Source organism: Cimex lectularius, unplaced genomic scaffold (genome assembly GCF_000648675.2).
Source record: "Cimex lectularius strain Harlan isolate CLEC.00 unplaced genomic scaffold, Clec_2.1 scaffold135, whole genome shotgun sequence".
NCBI lineage: Eukaryota > Metazoa > Arthropoda > Insecta > Hemiptera > Cimicidae > Cimex > Cimex lectularius.
Window position 1 is genome coordinate 467,063 of NW_019392793.1, and position 23,409 is coordinate 490,471.

General features: G+C 32.8%; 1 protein-coding gene across 4 annotated transcripts; it reads right to left on the bottom strand.

Annotated features, from left to right (window-relative positions):
* Positions 1-3,090: 3,090 nt before the first annotated feature.
* LOC106663623 (protein kinase C-binding protein 1) lies at positions 3,091-22,877 on the bottom strand. Of its 4 annotated transcripts, XM_014388590.2 has the most exons (20): positions 22,553-22,877; positions 14,204-14,248; positions 12,149-12,811; positions 11,900-12,090; positions 11,024-11,105; positions 10,773-10,953; positions 10,571-10,704; positions 10,098-10,213; positions 9,944-10,040; positions 9,764-9,883; positions 9,670-9,687; positions 7,702-9,100; positions 7,546-7,637; positions 7,267-7,426; positions 7,014-7,210; positions 6,102-6,236; positions 4,614-4,787; positions 4,489-4,533; positions 4,223-4,412; positions 3,091-4,165 (listed from the first exon to the last, which is right to left on the bottom strand). In XM_014388590.2, exons 3-20 carry the CDS (start codon positions 12,755-12,757, stop codon positions 3,705-3,707), a joined length of 4,401 nt encoding a protein of 1,466 aa, XP_014244076.1. In that variant the 5' UTR covers positions 12,758-12,811; positions 14,204-14,248; positions 22,553-22,877; the 3' UTR covers positions 3,091-3,704. The 4 variants fall into 4 exon arrangements, with proteins under 4 accessions (XP_014244076.1, XP_014244073.1, XP_014244074.1 ...); XM_014388587.2 differs by having other exon boundaries at positions 3,091-4,412; positions 22,553-22,871; XM_014388588.2 differs by lacking the exon at positions 22,553-22,877 and adding an exon at positions 15,391-15,764 and having other exon boundaries at positions 3,091-4,412.
* Between the last annotated feature and the right edge of the window lie 532 nt (positions 22,878-23,409).

Genomic DNA, 23,409 nt, shown 5'->3' on the forward strand with positions numbered 1-23,409 from the left:
ACTATGTTATTTCTTGAATAATTAATAGTTCTGTTTACTGTTCGTTTGCATTTGTTCCTTTTTCATTCTTCTTCAAATTAGATCACAGATAACAGACTACTGAGAGGGTGTTATTGCAATTTACAAAGCAAAATGCACACTGTTTCCGTCCTTTGCTGATCGCACTTTTTCATGTAAACTATACTTTGCTAGTAGAGCGAGTAAGCATAAAAAAAAAAAATTTTACAATTCCAACAAATATCAGTCAAGGAAATGAGGCCCATTGTGACTTTCATCAGTTTGCTTTGTGTGAACTAGCCCAGGTTTTTCCCCTTAATTATGAATTGGATTAGATTACATAGGAGAAGGCCTCTATGATCTACGCACCACTACCAGTATTAGTCTATCTTCATTTTTTCTAATCTAGAGCTCCTCATTAAGCTTAAGGCTTTTTCAAGAGCTCCTGTGTGCATGCTTCATGCCCTGGCTTTTCCTCTCCCGGGATTAGGAATCTCAGCGTACATAGGCCTTTGCACCAACAAGGTTTTCTGCTGTTTCTTCTTCTTAGTATTATCTGCATAGGCTTGATTCTGCCACTTTAAGTCTATTAATGTTTCCAGCATCAGCAGTCCAACTATTATTCTAGTCCTAGATTTAGTATTATTGTTTGTAATGATACTTTTATCAACTTTTTTTGCGTGTCTCTCCGTCCTGGGCTACATTGCCATTGAGCAGAGGTCTATTTTTCCATTAAGCAAAAAGTGATTAAAAATACAATAAGGGAGACAAAAATATTTGGTACTAATCAAAAAAAGCCAAACTTAAAACACAAATATGGGAGTCATGATGAAATAAGGAAACACTAGCTTGTAGAAGACAAACATTCACATCTTGTTATAGCTCTACCTAATGAAGTCATTATTGCAGTTACCTAAAAAAGTTGCCACACACAATACCCAATTATAAATAGAGAATTTGACTTTCGAAGGCTGATTTCAGGGATGAGCCTTCAGTCTATTGAAGAATAAACAATGATTGCCAAAAGTTTTGATACAATTATCTCCCCAAATATAACTATAATGGAAATTAAAATAGTTCAAAAGCAAATAAACATTCCATAATTATAAGATTTTTTTTTCAATTGTTGCTACAAATGTGCATACTGGGATTCGTTTCATATGACTTTGAGAGGGGCAGTTATCCACTTTGCAGGAATGGTAGCATAAAAAAAGCCAGGGACCCGATGGTAGGAATCGAACCTATGACTGTGAGATCTACAAGTCAAGAGATTATCAAGTTGACCACTCAGCTAATGCAGTCCTCCAATATATCCATATACAACATTGTTCATTATCCCATCAATGAAATTTAAGCAGAACTTGTACACCGACAAGTACACTACCACAAAAACATTATACATATTTTCGTCGGAAAATACAACCCTGAATTAACACTTCTCTGGTCGGTGAATGTTTTCTTTAGCACAGTCCAGTCGCTTTTGGCTATTTACTTTGTTATACAATATTTTCTTCTAGCTGTTCTGTCACAATGGTCATCTCTCCTGTGCATTCTTCTTTCTTGTAGATACGCTCATTCATATTCTGCAGCCAATTTTAGGCCACTAATTTTATGATTTTTCTTCACTTTATGCAAAATTATTCTCTCTACAGTACTTAATTTCTTTGGCTTTCCTCTTTTTGACATACACGAAAAACTTTTGGACCATACCTATTATTTTCTGAACATTTGCAGTTACTACGACAACAATTGCGCCAATTTTTTGCAACAAATAGCACTGATTATGTTGGCAAATTATAATTTTTCTGAAAGACAAGCATTCCATATCTAAGGAAACAAGTATTAAAATATTTGTTTTCATAGGCGTCTACTTTTGCCCATGTTTTGAAGATGATGGTTACTTTCTCAATCATCTTGAAATAAATTTACTGTTTTCAGACAATTCGAGAGAGGAAATAAATACAAAAGAAGAATATAAATAATTAAGTAATTTGTTTAATGTACTTCATCATGCAGAAATGTACAAATGCATGGTAAAAAGATTATTTTGTTCTGTATCAAAACGTATGTTAATCACTATATGAGTATCACATCTTTTGAAACTTCCGTGAGCAAATATTTGAGCCGTCCTCGTTCACAGGATATTTCTGATTGATTACTGATTTGTATAAACTCGAATTTGCACATATGTACAGAATTAAACTTATCACTTCTTGCAATTACAGCTTTTTTACTTTGCAATGAATCTCTGACAGGCCTCAAGAATCACTCACTCCAGGTTTTGGCTGTCTGGCATCAGACCTCAATCTATCCAAGATTGGGCTTCAGGTGCTATCAACAGCTACTTCATTTCAGCACCACAGCAATTTTACTTATTTACGTACTGTTCATTTAGTTAGGGTAGTATAATAAATAAATATAAAAAACCACAACACATGCTAGGAACACAAAACTATATGCAATAAAACAACCCCGTTTCCTCCGAGAATTGGAACAGACGAACCACTACTGTGCTTGAGCATAATTATCATGAAAGCTGTCCATGGGTAGACCTCACATGGCCTATCCTTAATCAGGTGAGGATAACACTTCTACAATTCATATCCTCTGAGGGCCACCTATCGACATTGCTCTTGATGCGGCAAGAGTTTCTGTTACAATCTAGCCACTTTCTTTTATTCAGGTTTTTAATGCATTTTTAGCATCAGAGGGCCGGACGAATCGAGGTGGTAAATCTACAAGTTGGGATGTCCCAGCCTTAGCCACCTCATCCACATTTTCATACCGTCCAACTTATGCGACTGGGCATCCCATACAACTGGGAGGCAAGAAAACAGAGGAAAGGATTGCCCTCACATTTTGTTGAAATTATCCCTGGGTTGAAGAGGATAAAAAATCTAGGAAAAGAGTTCAGTGCAGGATTTTCTGGAATAAATGAAAATAAAAAATGAAAAATAGTTCATGTTATGTACAAAAACTTAAATATTTGTTTTAAAAGTCTACTTGTGAATTAATTTAGTAAACATAATTTAAAAGTTGCTTTGAGATTGTTTTAACTAAATATTAATTCAATAGGTTAAAAGAAAAATAAACTATCATAATTTTTTTTATTATATGTTTGTTACCAACTGTTGAAAACTTGCTTCATCAGATAAATTTATATTATAAAAAATGTACAAACTGTCATGTTTGACTTAATGCTCACCCTGAACAAATTGATATTACTACAATGGTAACTAAAGGATACCAAAATACAAATTTGGCACTTATCATTTTTAAAAAAATTCAAAGATGTTTGTATTAAAAAATGTACATCATCATCAATGGTTTACAGTGCGCAAATGGATCTTGCCTTCCTCCTAATGTAAATATGTAGTAGAATACAAAAAGTAGTACAAGTGAAATGATGCTATTTATGTTCAATAAAAAACTAATCAATTAAGGGGTTTAAATACAAAATCAACTAAATATAGTTTTTATAATTCAAAAATTAACATTTTGAAATACAAGAATCGTTAAAAAGACCTTGCTAGAAGAAATAAAAAGAATTCTTGTACAATTTGTTTAAATTTTTAAAGAACAATTTATAAATATGTACATTTTTTTACAAAATGTTATTTACAAATTTAAATTTACAATAATTATAAATTTACAATTGCGATGACTCGATGAGAGAAGAGACTATTTACTGTTTAAAAAGTAAGCTCTCACTCTTGTTCAACTGAAGAATCAAAACCACTCAAATGATTTTTATTCATTATATTTTCAATTTCATGCTCGTCCAATGTTTTTATTACACCTTTGAAATTACGTGTGTTTGTGATAATTTTCTGTTTTGGTATGAGTTTAGGTAGGATTTTCCTCGGGGATGTGGATGTTTTCTGCTTGGAAGAGACCACTTCTATTTTATCCCCACAAACTTTCATATGAATTTTTTTTCCCACTGAACTCGGCACGGTGCGAAAGCCAGCACTGGTTTGTATCATTGCAAATTCTGCAGCCTCTAAAGTTGTTGATGGATCCCAAGTCGCCGTCCTCTTGATCCCCGATTTGTGATTGTTGACAATTTGAACATTGCTCGTTGTGTTTATCGGTCCCTCTTCTTCACCAGAGCTCGAAGGCGAGGCGTCAAGCCAAAAGAACTTCGTTCCGTCGCTCCTTTTTTTCTCTATGAGCCGACATGGTTTGGTCAGTTTTTGCTGGTCTTGCCCAGTCTTCTGCTCACCTTTTATCTGATCCATCGAGGAGATTCCGGTGCTCGCTACGATTGGAACTTTCCTTTTGATTACGTTCATTGGGTAGACATTCTTCATGACCATTACAGGCTTTGAAGTAGATGGATTCTGGCTCTGCCCATTGTTCACAGACTCAGGAATTAGTTTAATAAAAATGTTATCCTTGGTAGCCTTTTGACCCTAGGAAGACAAATAAAAATTTATTTTTCCAAGAAATTATATAGAATCATTGAACATGAAAATTGTTTGGACTTACTGCATTCTGAATAGAAACACCGACTGAACTTGCTTCCTTCTGACCCTAAGAAGACAAATTGAAAATTGATTATTTTTCGAAGAAATTTCATAGAATCATTGAACATAAAAATTGGTCGGACTTACTGCATTCTGAATATGAACACCAACTGAATTTGCTTCCTTTTGACCTTGAGTACCGACTGGACTTATAGCATTCTGTACTTGAGAGCCGATTTTAACATTTAGTGAAGACAGGGAATTAGCCACTTTAGGTTTATTAACAACAGCATTTAATCTTTTGTGCCCATCTATGACGTCCTAAATATTTTTAAAAGTCAAAAATTAACAACTCAGAAAATAAGAACTGCATATTTTGATCATACAACATTTTAGGACTATGAAGTCTATTTGGCAAAGTGATCTAAATGTTTGTTTATCCCTTATTATTTTTTTCCTTCATTAATGAAACTGATGGACTATACAGATTATAATTACTATTTCTGAATCTATGTATAGTAGTTCTTTCTCAGAGAGGTTTCTAACATAAAAATGATTTTATGCAGAGAAATTATTTAATGTAATGTAAACACATTTCTCTTTTTTGAAAACATTACCTTGATTTTATATAAATTATGAATAATTTTTTTGTCCAACTTTTTATTGTTTTATTTTTTTTTTCCAAAGGTGTCTCAGTTTAGCCACGTAGGTGAAAGTAAGCCCTAGAAGTTCAGGTGGCAACACTCACAGCGCACAGCACTGGCTGGTTTTGATAATCGTTTAAGCTTCTCTAAGTGTTTTTTTTCTTCAGACAGGTAAGGTATCGACCTCTGACAAGTCTTCACCCGAAAGGTTGTCAGATGTGACTGGCATATAGTAACTTCTGTTAGGCCATGGGACAACATCAGTAATACTGTTCACTGCAAGCACAATACTCTTCTCTGAACATGGGGTCTTCTTGAAAGGTCTTCAAACCTTTTAGTTCCATGAAAGCAAAGGTACTTGAGACAGAAGTGTCATCTCATGCTTCAGCAATGCACCTGCACTCCATTCTCATTATTCAACCAGAGGACCCTGATCTTTCATCAGGCTTTCTCAATTGAAGAATTAGAGTTGATTTCGGCCATGTGCTTAGCGAGGGTATTCGACACATCACTTCCTGACTTTTTTGTTTCTAAATTTTTTTTTTCCCACTGGGGGTCATCTAAAACGTCAAAGGTCTATTTCTTCTCTACATGCTCTCGAACACAGTCCTCGTTCTACCATAGCTGCGGGGAACTGATAAACCTATGGTCTGATTGATCATTTCTTGATGAATAGTAATAGGAGAAAACGTTACAGGAGAAAAGAAAAACGGCCAGTTCACATGCTTTAGCTCCAACTCACAGGAGGTTCCCATGACAGGACTAACAGGAAGTCACTTGAGTAGGGGCGCTTCTTCCAATCACATTTACACACTTACATTATCCAAATTTCTTTTTCTTATCTATGCTAAATTTGTATCAATCAATAATAATTTTTTTAAATACCAAAATGCTAAAAGAATGACTTATTTTTTATTTATAATTTATCTTTTATTTCCAAAATACACTTAAGCTGAGCAAAAAATAAAACCACATAAAAATGAAACTATACCTGAACTAATATTTTATTGTTAGATCTGTAGCGCGTCAGGAAAGCTTTGTGTTTTGGATTCAGGCGCAAATCAATGTCATTAGCACGCATTTTATACTGCGTACATGTTTTTGAATGAACGGGCCAGTCCGCCAACTGGAAAAGGAAATAGAAAATTATATCAAACAAACTAATAAATAAATATGTATATGTATAATTAAGAATGTATGTCATGACAGCTCAAGTAGTTAGAGCACTGAGGTATAAAGCTGGGCATTGTCTTCTCAGCTACACTTTACATAAAAATTATAAATCAATTCAAACCATTATTTTTGTTAACTAAGATCAACAATAACATGGATTAATATAATAAATATGTACTTATAACCAAACAATGTGTACTTCAGACACAGGTTTTAAAAAGTATGCTAATATGTTATTATTAAAACATCAAAATGAACATGAAAACTTATTCTGGACAAAAACTTGGACTAAATCCCCAGAGCAGAAGGCTTTTTAACAGTGAAGTGTTCTACTTCTAATAGCTTCCTGAAGCCCCTGTTATTCCCATCCTGAATTAATTGGGCAGTTATTTGTTATAATTCTTGTGGTAGTAATTAATGGTCCTGGAAGATTGTATCACTTAAAAAATGCCGAAAGTTCAAAGTGATTAATTGTATGCAATTATAATAGCATGAAATTGCATAAATTAATTATACCAAAGCATGATACAGAAAGAAATAATCTTTGGTGCTTTTAAAAACATATTTTTTAAAGGTGTGGTTTCAATAAATAAAAAAAACCTGATACAATAAAAGAAAACCAATATTGAAAAATGTAATGGCTTTTCACCTCATGTTCTGAACTCTTTAGAATGGTTGTGTGTGTGTGTGTGTGTGTGTGTGTGTGTGTGTGTGTTTTGAGGGAGCTTACTTGGCATTTCTCGCTACAGTACGATGTGTTCCAACAGCAGTGGAATTTTGCAACATTCAGGCAGAAAACGCACCACTGCTTCCTTTTGATTTCGTCGATAAGATGTTTTTTCTCCTCCTGGCATTCCAACCGTGTCTTGACTCTTATCTTCGTCCTTTCGGCTTCAAAAATCTGATCGATCTCTTCGATCCTTGAGGCTGAAATGTGACAAGTTGAGACCGAATTGGAAAACAACATGACTGTTTATTCTCACCACAATTGTTTGTGACGTAGATTAATTGAGATTCATAATATTTTTCTAGTGATTCTAATTCCTTCTTGGCAATCTCTAAAACTTCCTCCTTCGTTTCACCCTTTTCCATAGCAGCAAATACATCATGAATTGAAATCTTTAAAAGATCATCTTTTTTTACCTGAAAATACATTTAATTAATCAGAGTAATAACTATTATGCCAAATAGATGGAAATTGTAATGTTAATTAATAATTATTTTATAGCTTGGACAAAAAATGTAGAAATATATACACAAACCAATTTTTCTTTTAAGTCAGTTGGGTTTTTTGAATTTACTATATCCTCTGGTTCTGGATTTTCCCTTTCTTCTCCTCCATCACTTGAGACATCTACAGCAAAGAGAATGTGTATAGTTATTTTATTACAAAAATTAATAATAATAAATATTTATACCCATTAATAAATCATTTCTCATTAAATCCTTTCTAACACGAATCTTAATAGATTGGCTTTGGTCCTTTGAAGAAGGTGAAGATTGTTTTCGCCTTTTATTACATTCATTGTTTTCATTTTGCGTCTCCTCTTCTGATGATTGTGCAGCTTTTATTGGTTTCTGTCTGACGGCACATATTTCGTTCGGCGTCAACAGACTGCAGAGGCCAATTTCACTTTCTGGATTGTCAATTTCTATAAGATTTGGTGGAGGAGGATGTGACTCGTCACGATCGACCGTAGCTGAATCTCCGCTGTCATATATTTCATCGATTGACGTCTCTTTAACCTTTCCTTCACCATCAACTTTAATGCCATTTATTTCTGATGAAGAAATAATTGCAGAAGAATCAGGATATTCATCAGAAGATGAGAAAGAAAAATTAGTGATCTCGCTATTGATAGAATTAAAATTATTTGTTTTGTTGGAAGAATTTGTATCGGAAACATTTTCCTCTTCGACCCTAATGGAATTTTTATTTAATATCTTTTCATCTAGTTTATGTAACAGTATGACTGGTTGTTTCATAGGCAGATCACAGCCTACTAATTTACTGCCGGTATTACATTGAAGTACATCAGATCTATTTTTATCAATTTCTTTTCCATTATCCTTTTTGTTATGAACTAAATTATTGGGTTTTACATACATCTGTTTAATTAATATACTCTTACCTTCTGAATGCTTGTTTTCAAAATCTTTAATATCACTCACTCTTTTTAAATATGCAGATTTTAAGACTGAGTTAAATTCTTTAACAGACAAATCGTCTGATGTTGATATGGTCGGACATAGCAATTGGTCAGACAAAAATTTCTTTTCAGACGATTGCTCTTGTTTTTTCATTAAAACCAGCTTTGGATAGAAATGAACGCTTTTCTCAGACTTGCTTCCTTGCATGAAGCTGTCATCATCGGAATGTTGTCCATCGGGTGAAAGCATCAGCTTTTTCTTCAGATTCATTACAACCGAGTTTTCGCTCAAATCAAATTTGCCTTTTCCGTTAGAAAAGTACGTTGAGTTATCTGGTGCTGCATTGTTGATCTTGACATGCTTCGGTGAGAATATCAACCTCTGGCCAGGCGACTGAAGGGACTTTGCATTTTTGGGGGATATTTTCAATCCTGATTTTTTGTCAGAATCATTCCTCATTGTATTTTTGTTATTACCGGCTATGATTGTGGTCTGATGAGCGAATGTCCTCTTATCGACTGAAATTATCGTTTTGACATTATTTCCAACTTTTATATCTGATGGGGCGCCATTGTTTTTAGTTAAAACTTGGATTTTAGTCATTGGCATCCTAGTCTCTATACTCTTTTGTTCAGTAACCTCGACAGAAGATGTGGTTTTGTTTTCCTGAAATAAAATAAACTTTCAATACTCAATAATGCAAATGTTAAAGAAAAATATTTGCAAATATCACTACAATATGACTGAACAATTGTGCTTCTAAGAGATGTTATAAAGACTGATAACAAAAATGTAATCAGCAATAGGCATAGCATTAAAGGGGTGGGGATTATGAAAACAGCATGTTGAGAAGTTCCAAGCACAACATTAAGTACTCATATTAATTATTTTAATTAATTATACTTTTTATCTAAGGACTTGGTTGAGAAAAATGCTGTGAATCCTGCTCGTGATACCAGCTTTTTCAACTTTACCAAGACCTTAGCTAAAAAGTAAAATTAATTACGTACTCACAAGGGCAGTGATAACCTGCTTTTAGATTGGTGAATTTTGAAGGAGTAATGTTACATATTATGAGATTGTTCAGAATGATGTATCAATCCTGAGCTCAATTCAGAATAAAAGTTTTTTTAAAGAATTTTTTAAGTATTATCAATTTTTTTAAAATAAACTCATTATTTTAAGATAAAATAGTACAAGTTTTTCTATATTATAATAATTTGTATAAAACTTACCCCTTTCTTCCTTCCATACTGAAAAACAAAACAAAACACCTCTTAAACATTTTTCTAGCAAAAAAATAATTATAAAAAATTGAAAAGTACATACACTAGGAATCATCATTTTGAGCTGGCCATACTCCATTTTCGGATCATACTGCACTTTGGCTGGGGCATATTCAAAATTTCCATAGATGTTAATAAGTTTCTCAATATGCTCTTGAACTTCCTGAAAAACATTCATTTTTAAATAAAAGTGATCCAAAAGATGAAATATATTCTAACGTACTTCCTTTCCCTCTTCGAAGCTTTGTGTATGTCGCACTGGTATGCGGTAAGGTGGACGTTTGCTAAACAAAAAAATATTCGCCAGCGGGACCATGGATCTGAAAAATTGTAATATTAGGCTGGTTGACCAAAAAAACCAAGTCAAACCATCGAACCTGTTGTGATCACCAAAAAATCTAACATCTACTTCCGGTCCATGCACTTTCATAACTTTTCCAGGCCAGTACGGATAGCCTTTTAGCCTTGCCCATACCAATAAATGTGGCTTTGCCTTAAAAATAATAAGGATAAAAAAATTTATTGGGATAATAATAACTGAACATATGGGGATTTATTATTAGATTAAGATTTATAAAAACGGAAAGAGCTGACTTAATTTTATAACCACTTTCATTGATTTAAACTAACAATATTTTTGTATTCAAATTGACGACAATACCAATCTTAAACTTAATTTGCTAGCGGTTTGATCATTTTTGATCATCTTGGATTTTCTACTGTCAAAACAAGATTGATCAAAAACTAGCATAAAAATAGTAAAATTGATAAAAATATAATTTATAAATATTAAATAGGAATTTTTAATGTTAATCATTATAGTATAAATTAATGGCAAGTTAAAACTTACACAAGGCTCTATAAACCATTTATCCTTAATCGTATTTGCATGCCTGTAACAGTCACTGCAGTTATGCATCTCTTCACATTCTTGTTTTGCAATCTTTACCAACTGTCTTGCAACCAGTGTCAATTCAGATAGTGCTATTTAAAAAAATATATATAGAAAAAAAATCTATTTATTTATTATAAATTTACTTTTACAAGAATACCTGAATTGTAAATGTAACTGTTGTGAAGTAAAAATTTAACATCAACCAAAAAGCTTTCCGTCGACTTGTACATTCCATCCCGTACCCTTTTCTTCAACAAAGTTAGGTCCATGGGAACGAGAACAAAATCACAATAATCTTCGTAAGCACTAACATCAACCGGTTGGATAAAGTGTTCAGCCTGAATGAAAATTGGTATAGAATTTAAAAAAATCATATATTTGAAAATAATCTTTCTTTTATAAGCTCACCCCTTCCAATGTGAGCATCCTTTTAATGGCAAAGAACAACAGGTTTCGTAGTGTTTCAGGATTTATGTAACCTGGCTTGGATCTAAAAGTGGAGAAAAAGTAATAACGCAGGGTTATTCAAAGTGAATATCATTTAAAAAAATATATATATACATATACACATATGTAGACATGGCTTAGTTGGTCCAAATTGTCTTCAAAAGTTCTAGCATATATTTAAAGCCACTTCTTATTATGATTTTTATAAAATTTAATTATCATTAAACGTTAATGTGTGTATTTTATTAATATTTACCTCCTTATTTAATACAAGTGCTTATTTTTAAGATCAATTATTAATTAACTTATTATTATGTAGTTTGGTCATCTGATCATCCAGGTTGGGCTATCCTCCTCTCTAGTTTGGTCGGCCAGATGTTTTCAATATTTTACCATATTCATTGGGGGGCTGGGACGTCTTGCAAATTAAGTTTATAGAGTCTAGATTTGTAAAACCACCAGTGAGGAAGGTGAAATGCCAAAAGCATGTGATGATCAGAATAGACCGAACTACCCTGTAGACCTCAACAAAAAAATATCACAAATTAGTATTACATTAACATTATTATAAATTCGGTACTTTTATCAAAACCTTGGAAAAGTCCTTGGATATTCTTATTAAATATTTTTAGTAAAGCAGCTTAGGCTTTAAATTTCAGTTGTTATATATTCCACGGTATTTATAAGTTATATATGGTTGATGTGAAATAAAACCAAATGTTCCATGGCATTAAATTTGCATTGTTGCTTTTTGGGCACAACAGCCAATCTTTAGAATTCTAAATGGGTTAAATCCATAACAATTTGTATTTCTAACCAAATTCAAAATACACTTACTTTTCTTCATCACATTCTGCTCTTCTAATCTGTTCACACTCAGGGCAGACCCACTGGGGCTTTGGATCTCCTTCTATTTGGGCACACTTCAGATGGTAGACTTTCGTGCAGTGCAAGCACGACGCTAGGTGAGGTCCTGGTTTGTGGCACCGCCAGCAAAATATATCAGTTTTTCCTTGCAATTTCGGCGGCTGAGATACAGTTACACATTAAATATCAAGCTGGAAGCTTGTTAATTTTATATTTTACCTCATATTCCAAATAATCTTTCTTCCTTCTTCTTTTCTTCATGGCCTGTCCATTATCAATGTCTAGCAGCAAATGGTGCATTCTCCTCTTCCTCTTCTTCCTTTCTATTAAATCAATCTCAGACAATGAATTATTGCGACTGCTTTCACCATCATCACTGATCACAATTTTATCCTGGTTGTTGTCCAGCAGGTCTTCTTCATCAGATGAAACTTCATTTTCTTTAGAATTTGATCGTTTGCCTATTTGACTAGGGCTTGGTGTATAATCGTCTATCATATCAATATCTTCATCACTTTGGTCCATTTGTTCACTGTTATCTTCAGAACATAGATTGATATTATCTTCTGTAGATTTAGTGTCAAATTTTTTAGTTTTTTCAATATCAATCATATCTTTAGTGGCGTTGATTAAATCTGTATCACTTTCTATACTTTGGATTTCTTCATTATCTTTATTTTGGTTTTCTCCATCTTCAACAGGTGTTGAATCATTTTGAATGTTTTGATCTTCACCCTTTTCTTTATTTGGAGATTCCTTTTCTTCAATGGGTGTCGAACCACTTTGATCGACTTGGTTTTCATTTATTAACAAATCTTCCGTTGACATTGTGTCTTCAAATCAACAGACAAGCAATACCTAACACAATGCACGCCCAGTTATCTAAAATTAAAAACAAACATTAATTTTACAATTGTCAGCTTTTTGTGCATTACATTTCAAACCGCGCTAAATGTATCACAGTAAATTTTAACTTTTGTACTGATTCTTCATAAAAATTAGTTTGATTGATCAATTGCACATCATTCACATTAACATTAACAACTAATTTACATTTACACTCAAATGTTTGTTTTTGTTTCCTGTTTAACGCGCACTGAAATTGAAATTTACAAGTTTTAAATAAAATACCACCAACCAAATACCAATGTTGTAAAATCAAATTTATAAAAATAACTATTGATTAGTTATATCATCAATGCTTACCCAACTTTAAATCATTTCAACATGAACCATATAGTAGATTAAATTTGATTTTTTTTATTAATTAATCTATATTTACTTAGTGGTCATAATGGACCATATTAATTATCCCGATTAATTATTCTTTTTATCTAAGGTTTTTGGTCGAGGTGAAAAATTAGTGTCACGGAGGGGATTCGAACCCACGACCTTTGGCTCAATACACCACTGCTCTAATGAAGTCACGATAGCTCAAGTGGTTAGAACAGCTGCATGTTGAGCCTAGGTCATCGGTTCGAATCTCCTCTGTGACACTAATTTTTCATCTCAACCAAAAACCTTAGATAAAAAGAATAATTTTTTTATTAATAGGACTAACTATATCATCTGTATGCTTGAAAATGAACATTAATTGTTTTATTGCTGATCAGTAGATTATCTTAGTTATTATCTTCAAAAGGAAGGGTACAATCTTATGTAAATAAATAAGCGACTAATGGATTAGAAAATTTGAATGAATTGATACACAAAACTGAAAAAATTCTATGAAATGAGATCACTTAGGCCTACATACAAAATAAAATAATTTTATGGCAATTAATGTCGTAGAGAAAAATGTGCCATTAAAAACAGTTACTTTGTTCAATTGGTTAATAGTGGTTAAATTTCATAAAAGAAAAGGGTACACAACAATGAACAATTATAAACATAATGAATAGTAGTCACAATAATTAAATTTCAACTATTAACAAAATCGTTAAATGTTAATTGAATGAATGAATTAAATGTACAATTAATTGCTAACTAAACTTTTAATTTCTGTTAATTTAGATTCTTATTATTTAGTGATTACTTGTTATAATTCACAATTAATAATAACTTTTCAAATAATTAATTATATTGTCTTATTGTAATATTAATTTATTATATAATATAATAATTATTACATGAAATAAACAGGCACATGAAGGATTATTGATTTGAGGCAGAATATTTGACTTTTTACATAATTGTTTACTTTTTTTTACTAAATGTATTTCTATTTTTATTTCTAAGTTTATATGTGTTTTGTATGTAAATATAAATACTCACAATATTCAAGGCAAGGCTATGTGAATCATATACAGCCATGTCCATCTGGAACGTCAACAATTAATTTGAAATCACACATATATTTATTTCTTATGTATTCTTATGATTAGACAAGAAAAATAAGCAAAAGGAAAATTACATATAAAATTGATTCAAACACGCTTAAGATTCCAAATTGAATTAGGTTTCACATTTGTTAGAGCAGAACCTTGACTTGCCAAGATAATGCTAAGCGAGGTAACACAATCGGTTCTCTCGTAGTATATTTAATTGGTGACTATAATAATTATGATTGATGAATACCAATTTGATTAGTAGCCCAGTGACTCAGTTTTTGCATTTCTACGAACAGTATAGGGCATGCTGTAAACTGTCACCATGGCAATCATGACAAAGATTTTCCCATACAATGAAATACTATGAAAACAAAATTCAAATACGGAAATGGAAAATATTTTATAGCAAGCATTCAATTTAAAATAAGAATGACTTGCACTTGTCTTTCTCAGTTTCGGGTCTAATTATGCCTACTCAAGTCAACATTTTTTTAGCAACATCATAATTGTCATCCTGGAATTTCAAGTAACATTATCGAAAGTCCCAATAAATACTTCTTTTTTTTAACATATGATTTTTTTTGTGTCATTTTACTATTGTTACCCTACAACAATGAAGATTAGTGGGAGAAAACAATATTTATTTTTCTCAATCCTAATGTTTTCAAATATGACATGAAGATCATTGGCTCTTTCTTGTGAGTATCATATCACACTGGAATGAAAATCAAATATATACAAGTTAGGATTACTTATTTTTAAATTTGTATCTCTATCATTAAGCCTATAATATATATTTATACAATTATTACACATTTTATACATTAATAAAATTACTACAATGTATTCAATACATGTTTATTGAGTTGCAGTCAATTCTTTACACTATTAATTATTATTAAATTTATCCATATTATTATCTGGGGGTTTATTTGAAAGAAAAACAACTATTACCCAGGGTCCAAATGAATTTCGTTAACTTTTTTAATGTTACTATCCGTAATTGGAAATTCCTACACACACATAAAAAAAAGACACCATCCATTAAAAGTGTGAGTTAACCTATCATAAAAATAAAAATAAATTCATTTAAATATGCGCATGTGTATGATAATTAAAACTTACATATACCTCTCTATGATAAGCGATAATTCGTAATAATTAAAATCTTGAACTAAAATCTTTTGGTTGATTACGTATGCGAGAACCACTTCTTACAAGTTTTTACATAATTCTGCAAACCTAACAGCTGAGCTTTTATAAGTTAAAATTATCTAGTAAGCAAAGGTCAGGTTGATTTATTTCAAAGAGATACAACTACGATGAAAATTTTATTAGGCGTGCTGTTGAAAATTTAAAAATGCTGTCAAACTGTTGACAACACCAATGATTTCCATAACAAAAGAGTGCAAACAGAAACACAGATCTTTCTGTAGTTAATCAAATACACAAAAGAGGCTATTTTCTATGCACTTTCTCTGTGCCACAGCAAAAACGATACTGTTTTAATTATAAAATAAAAATGATATTCTTACTGCAAAGTACACACAATTTAGTGCAGTTTAAAAAGAAAAGAAAAAAGCTTATTCTTAAGCTTTATGCCCTGTACATGAAATGATACATTCATATTGAAAATAATCTATACTCTAATTAACAGGTTTAATTTAACATGTTGTTAACGCACTAGAAAGTGGTGGAAATTTATTATGTTTATACTTATTAAAAAATATATAAGTAATGATAACATTGATTTGCAATGACCTTTCATGACTTATGAAAAAATTATATAGGGATAAAAGAGGAGGCCAAAAGGCCTTCTGCTCCTTGACCTGAGTATCTACTATACTGTGCTCCTCTTGTTAGTTTTTAATCTCACTGGCCAGCTACAGGTTGTTAATCAACCTCCATAGCCTTGACAGAAGCTCCTTAGTGTAAGATCTCACTTGCGGCTTATCCTCTCCCTATTGTAAGAATCTGCATCTACAAAAACCTTCACAAAAACATAAAATGTGTTCCGTCGTCTCCTCCTCTCCTGGCAGTATCTGCACAGTGTTCCTTCTGTCTGTACACCTATCCAATCTTGCGCCTTCTTAAATGGCAGTGCCCTGTCAAGTCTAACCAGAATCCTGGTTTGGTTGCGGCTGCCTTCCAATAATTCCCTTGTAAGTTGTGCAGAGGCCTTTCTATAAACCTCTTCACATGCCTCATACCTGAGGTATTTATTCCGCCATACTTTGAACTCATTAAGGATCCATTTTAGATGTATTCTCTTTTGTGACAAGATGCTAAGCCACAGTAGGGTTCAGGACCTAGAGAGTCCAAGTTGGCTCCCTCTTTGGTCTACATATCAACTATTTTGTTGTTTCTATGCCCCCAATGCCCAGGGATACAAATTAAAAATTATCAACAAAATTTTCAAAATCATATTAATAAAAACACTCCTATAGAGATTTATAATATAATAGGCCATAGAGGTTGACACATGGACATTCACTTTTGGACCAAAATGTGGCCAACATACAGAGGAAGTCTATTACATCTATTAGGTTTTATGGTCCACTTGTCCGACATACAGAAAAATATTGTTCAATGTGTCTCACTCCTAAGTTCTATACAGAGAGCGTGCAGGATTGCCACCTGATATGAAAAACATGCTTGAGCAGCAATTAACTGGGTCCCATGTTCCGATTCTTGGAGAAAACATGGTTGTTTTATTGTATATAATAATGCTAGTTTTGCGTCCCTAGCATGTGTTGAGAGTGAATGTATTTATTGGTGTGAATGTGTAGTGTGAGAGGGGTCAACGGTGGATATTGATGACCCAATCGACCCCCAGTTATGTTAGTTGTATAATAGGTGAAAGGGTGATGGAGGAATATCGAGTACCACCCTAACTGAGTGAATGTAACTAAATAGGAAAGAATGTATTCAAGAATGAGTGAGATTGTGAATGAATTTAGGAACTTACTGTGTTGGGTGCTAAAATGACCTAGCTGTTGAAAGCACCCGGAGCCCAACCTCGGTGGCTGGATACATAAGACCGAGGTCTGACCCCAAAATGCCAACAGTCACCACCTGGAGTGGGTGATTCTCAAGGCCAGTAATTTATTGTAAATTACAAAACGCTGGAATTACTGGTGGACTGTGAGAAGTGATACGCTCAACTCTGAATATGTGTATATATATGTACATATATACAGATTGGAGCTTATAAAAATCAATAATCAATATTGTCTTAGTTCAAAACCAAAAAACTACCCATGTTAGTGGTTTTTATGACCCAAATAGAATATCTAAATGCATGCACCATCATTACAAGTATAGTTCACATGGATGAAAAGCAATTCAAACAAATGAATTCTTGTTCTCCTATAAAATGCAATAGTTTTTGACAGTTCCATATCATTGTGGTATTAAGACAATTCAGCAACATTCTAAAGATTAAGTTGTTTTACATACATATCTCGAAAAAAGTTCTTTTGATGCCAAAACAACAATAAATATGTCTTGGTCTCCTTTTATTATGCAGAATGATGTTCCACTGAGAACAAACTACTCTGTATTCAATGAAGTTTGTAGATCAATTGTACATTATGGGTGGCAAAATTGGGGATACCAAATGTATAATGGGTAGAGGAAGTATGGCGTTTTTCAATCAGAAAATTGTTTTCATCACTGTCTGCCACACCCAACCATCTCCTATACTTGAAAACTGCCACTAATCTTATTTTTGTTTATACTTTAAAACTGCAATTTGCTTACATAGTCAAAACCTTAAAGTCCCCACATTCTAGGCTTGCCAACACAACTTAAATAACTGTTCACTCCAACTTCTCTTGATTCAAACGTTATAAGTTCTTATTAAAAAAATACAGGATTAGATGCATTGTAAACTTAGAGAATCTAATGGAACTGTTATTTCAAAACACTCTTAGCCCACATTTGCCAACGTGCATCATGATGAGACCCACCATTGTGTTCATCTATTAACCAAAGATATTCTTTACAGCTTTGTCAGAGGACTGGTTTGTTTGACTTTCAGAAACAAATTAAATGATCTATATTTATCCGACCTTTGTTGGCTGTTTAAGATAAGATGTGAAGTGGTATGTCTAAATACTTTGTTTAGCAGCAGGCTAATGAGAGGTCGTGCTCTTTATGCAATTTGCACAGTCCGCAAAGTGTATTCCATTTTAAGGTGGAATGCACTGTCCTCTGGGAGGTACGGTTTTTGCATTTAGGGACTTTTCAACTATACAAAACGAGTTTCTGTTAAGGGGAAACGTTAGGCCCATTATAATTTATGTCTGACAGGCTTGGAAGTATAAGACAAACTGGTTAGACTTTAATTTTTTTTAAAAAAGTAACAATGCTCAAAAATGAATGGGGATATTGCCAATTTTGTAGTATTTTATTTTCTTAGCATTTTTATTTTTATTATAGATGGCATTAAAATTTACTAGAAATGATTGGTTTTTATTGAAGGAAAATTTAATTATGGTATTTTGAAAAATAAAATAAAAGGTTTTAATTCCATAATTTTGTCCATTGGACCCAATCATTTTTTAAACAATTAATACCATGTATAATGTTCTCCTTGAGCTAAAACCTCTAACCTATTCTCTCTGTGCACATATTGGATCTAATGTTAATAAGGTTGTCACTAATTTCATAAGGAATTTCACCCCATAAATGTTGCAACGCTGCACTCAGTTGTTGCAGGTCAACTCGCTGCACACAGTGATTGAAAAGTTTTCTCTGCAACGCATCCCAAATGTACCCAATGGGCTTGAGGTCTGGGACAGTGAGGGGAAAGAGCAGATGGAAAAGTCCCAGGTTTTCTAAACAATGAAGAAATTATTCTCAGTAGACTCTTCGGCGCCTGCTATCACTAAACAGACAGAAACGCGACTTGTCAGTAAAAATAACAGCATTCCAATTGGTGTTCTCTTCTAGGCACACGCTACGCCATATTCTCCTGAGTTGCTGGTAGCAGGCTGTTTCTGCAGTCTTGAAAGGGTATATAAGGCCAATATGAGGCCAACTACCCACAAACGATTCATAATAATTTATGTTGATAAAGGCCTTGCCAAAACATTTTGTACTACATTTAGGATCTGGCAAGCACTATGGAAAGCGTTCTGCCTTACAGCAATGACTTAGCGTCGTAACATGCTGAGATCCACTACCAGGCTTCCTATCGGCACTTCCAGTGGAGCCACGGGAGACCACGCTCTGAGAAATGCCAACTGCCTCTGAAATGTCCACTTGCCGATGACCTCGATGACAAATTCTCACAAAAATATTGCGGACTTCTGATTCAAGACGTCTTTTCATGGTTAAATAGAATACAACTGGATTAAAATGGAGAAAGAGAGAAAAGGTGTTTGTTTACAAAATGCGTACTCTTCATGTTTACTATTCTTAAGTAAATCCATTACTAAAAATGAGGATTAATATTTGTTTGTGTTTGGTTTGCATTTTCTATTTTGTTTTATCCAACAAACAAGAATATATCAGTTAATTTAATGAAAATTAATAGAATAAGAATAAATTATAAATATCTCTATTCATTTTTGAGCAGTTTACTTCAAAGAAACATTTTTTGCTATCTAACAAATTTTACTTGTTTTACATTAACTATTATTTTATACTTTTTTGTCAAAACAACTCTGGCAGATGGAATAAAATCCATACTGTAAAACGCTTAGATATTTTTGTTCTACCTTGCTGTCACAGGTAAAAGTTAAGCTGTGGTAATCTGAATGAGTTATGGATAAGTAAATGTAGAGAAATGAGTGGCCTTTTAAGTCGTAAAAAAATGTAAAGAATAAATTTAACCTGGTTTGTGATATGAGGATAGGCAAACCAAAATAAAATCGGATATGACAAACTAAGTTCATAACCCTGCAGAATCTAACAATATTATCTCTTGCAAATTTTGTTGTCATAAACTACATATTCACTATGAATTTTTAATAAATTTTAGTTATGAGTAAATCCAAATGTTCCAAATCGTTGCGCTTAAAAGTCAAAGCTCACAAGAAAGATAAAAATATTTTTCTGTCATTCGCACAGAAAAAAGAAAAATTGCCTGCATGTTACGGTGCATTATTATGGTGAATATTGTTTCCAAATTGGAATCTTGAAGATTCGTGCACCTATGAGTTTATGACTACTGGCAATAACATTAAATTCTTCCTAAACAATGGATCAGAAAGCACCTGGGAAAAATAGTATGTCGTCAAAATCAACCTATATTTTTCTTTCTTTCTTTGGTAGCCCATTTTTTATGGCCACGAGCTTGAAGACTTTTTCTTCAAATCTTTCATTACTTTGGACACCAAAGCTCAAGGGACTCCATCGGGTTTCATCTTAATAAACGTACTTTCGGTGTTGTACATTTCGGCCGTTATAAACAAAATATGGTAACTATGTATGTGAACAAGGACAATGGGTAGCTCTCAATGTGACTGAACATGGAAGAAGATATTTATATAAAATCTCCTCAATCCAAGTATCACCAGGCACCTAACATAAATAGTCAATATTCTATTCAAAAACTATAGACAGAAAAACTGTGTATGAAGAGACTGCAATAAAAAACCATCAGCATCTGTTATTTTAAATTCTAGAAAGATCAATTCTCAATTATTCAATAAATTGGTCAGAGAGATTTAAAATAATAATAACAGTAAATTACCAAGCTACTAATTGAAGATTGGAACGACGCAAATATCATTAATCAATGAGCATGAAGTCTACGCCCTACATTTAACAGTATATAATACAAATTGGTAAACAATGAGTATGCTGTGCTGATGACTTATAATTTGACATATAACATGCGCTATGCTAGATACATATAGTGTAAGAAAAATTGGACGCATTTTCATTTTTTAATAAACATTTAGTCGATTGATAAGAGTGACATAAGTAAAGTAGAAAAGTAAATACAGTTTCAATTAATATCCAACTGCCTGCTGGACGTCAAGAATGACGGGCCAGACCATTTTATGATACTTTCTTCTTTTTTTTTTTCAAATAATATTTCAAAGGCTATGTCCGGATTAGAAATCAGAAAAGCATGGCAAGATGGGTTGAAGGCTCTAATGATTTGGTCCCTCAGTTCCTAACTGTGTATATTTAACAACAAATAGACACACTGTCAATATACAATAAGTATGGACTCTATGTTAAACAATATATAAATAAACGGTCACTATACAATGAGCGTTGAATTCACAAATGGGCACACACACTGTTATTATAAAGTAAATATGCCTTCTTATAACATAAAACCTGTTCATTTACTTAAGTTACTACTACAAAATCAATAATGCTCGATGATTTGAACATCCTTTATAAGTAAATAGCCATCTGTCGTAGCTTCACGACGTAGAAACAGAAACAGTTAAAATGGAGGATAATTACTGACAGCAGAAATGAAAGCAAAGAAGAAATTAACGTTGTTATAACATGCAAAACATGTCTAAAGCAGGGTTTCCATCACTCGCACAAATGTTTTGCGAAACTTGTCTCATGTTGAGGATGCCTAACTGGGACTGTAAAACTTTGGCGCGAGGCTGTTTCAGAGTGAGCCGACCAACTGTTGGTTTTTTAGTGTGCATCAAAGTGTTTTGCATTGTTTGTTTCTCTCCGTGTAAACATACTTGTCTCGAGTATGAGAATGAACCAGAAGGATTACATTTGGCTTATACGATTGTATCACACGATACCGATTTCTGTGGTATGCTAAAGATAAAACTCATCGTAACAAGAACAATAGAGGATGCATAGAAGGAAATGAGCATCAAAATGGCACAGAGACAAAAAGTATAGACATGATAGCAAACGTTGATGCAGCAATTGGTGAAGTAATAAACGGCATGCTTATCTAGCGCAACCTGATGGCTCGACTTGTTTCGCATGGAAATGAGTAACCCGAGATGGCGTTTCGCAAGTTATTATCACATTTAGTAGTGCGAGCGACTTATTTGCGCATTGGAAACCCAGCTTCAGATTCTAAGAGAAGCTTATTCCGAGACAGTTGTACTTTTCTAGTATGTAAATTGGTTTTCAACATTGATTTTGCCCAACATCAAAATGATAGCCAAATCAAACTGACTTTCATTATAAAACCTATAAACTAAATCAAATGTTGTTTTGAGTCCATAAATCATAAATTGTGACAATAACAATTACAGATTGACTGATTTGATTGGCCCAGTTTTTATAAACAAAACAAATAGATGTTTTAAATGAACTAATCTAATGTTAAAACGATACTTACACATTAAAAAACGTTCCTCCTATTGATTTCAACAATCTTTTTCATGTCTCAAGTGCTTGATTGACTTGTGAAGAAAGGAAGAAAGAAGTCAGGTTTCAAAACCAAATCACCAATGTAACATTGATTCAAAAGATCATTTTAAATTGTATCAAAAATTATCCTGTCTGAGACTGTGATCACTCTATTATTTTTGAAAAACACTTTTTAAAACTAAACAAAAATGCTCCACATGAAGGCAACTTGTAATTCTAACCTCATTTAGCTATTATTATGAGGGAGAGAGAGATAGTAAACAGAAAGGGTGGGAAAAGGAGGTGCTACAGTATTGCAGGGGGACAAATTTCAAAGAAAAATGGAAGTTATCCATGAAAAGAATTTTCACAAATTTCAATAAATGTACAGATAGGAAAATAAATGGAAACACACCTTGCCCAAGGAATTAAGGGATGTCTAATATTACACTTATTCAAACCAATCAATAATATCACAACAGCCAAAATATTATTGTTTATAAACCTTTATAATTTGACAATATTAACTGTTAAATTTAAATGAAAATATTACCTAAATATTTCAGAAAATAGTCGACTTAATTTACAGTTGGTTAAATTAAATTATGCCAATGACCTACTGTGTTTCACTTAAACCTTGCTACAATCAAAATGAACAATTTTACTAGTCAGTTCTTGTTAAATCAACTGTATTCATTTTTAAAAAAACATAATGCTAATTAATAATTTAATAAACTACTGTTTTAAAAATATTCTTATTATAGTGTTATTTTAAAGATATTTCTGGGGCATGTCAGGTCACATTTAAATATGGAACATATTGATAGATTGAGTGTTCTATTTCCC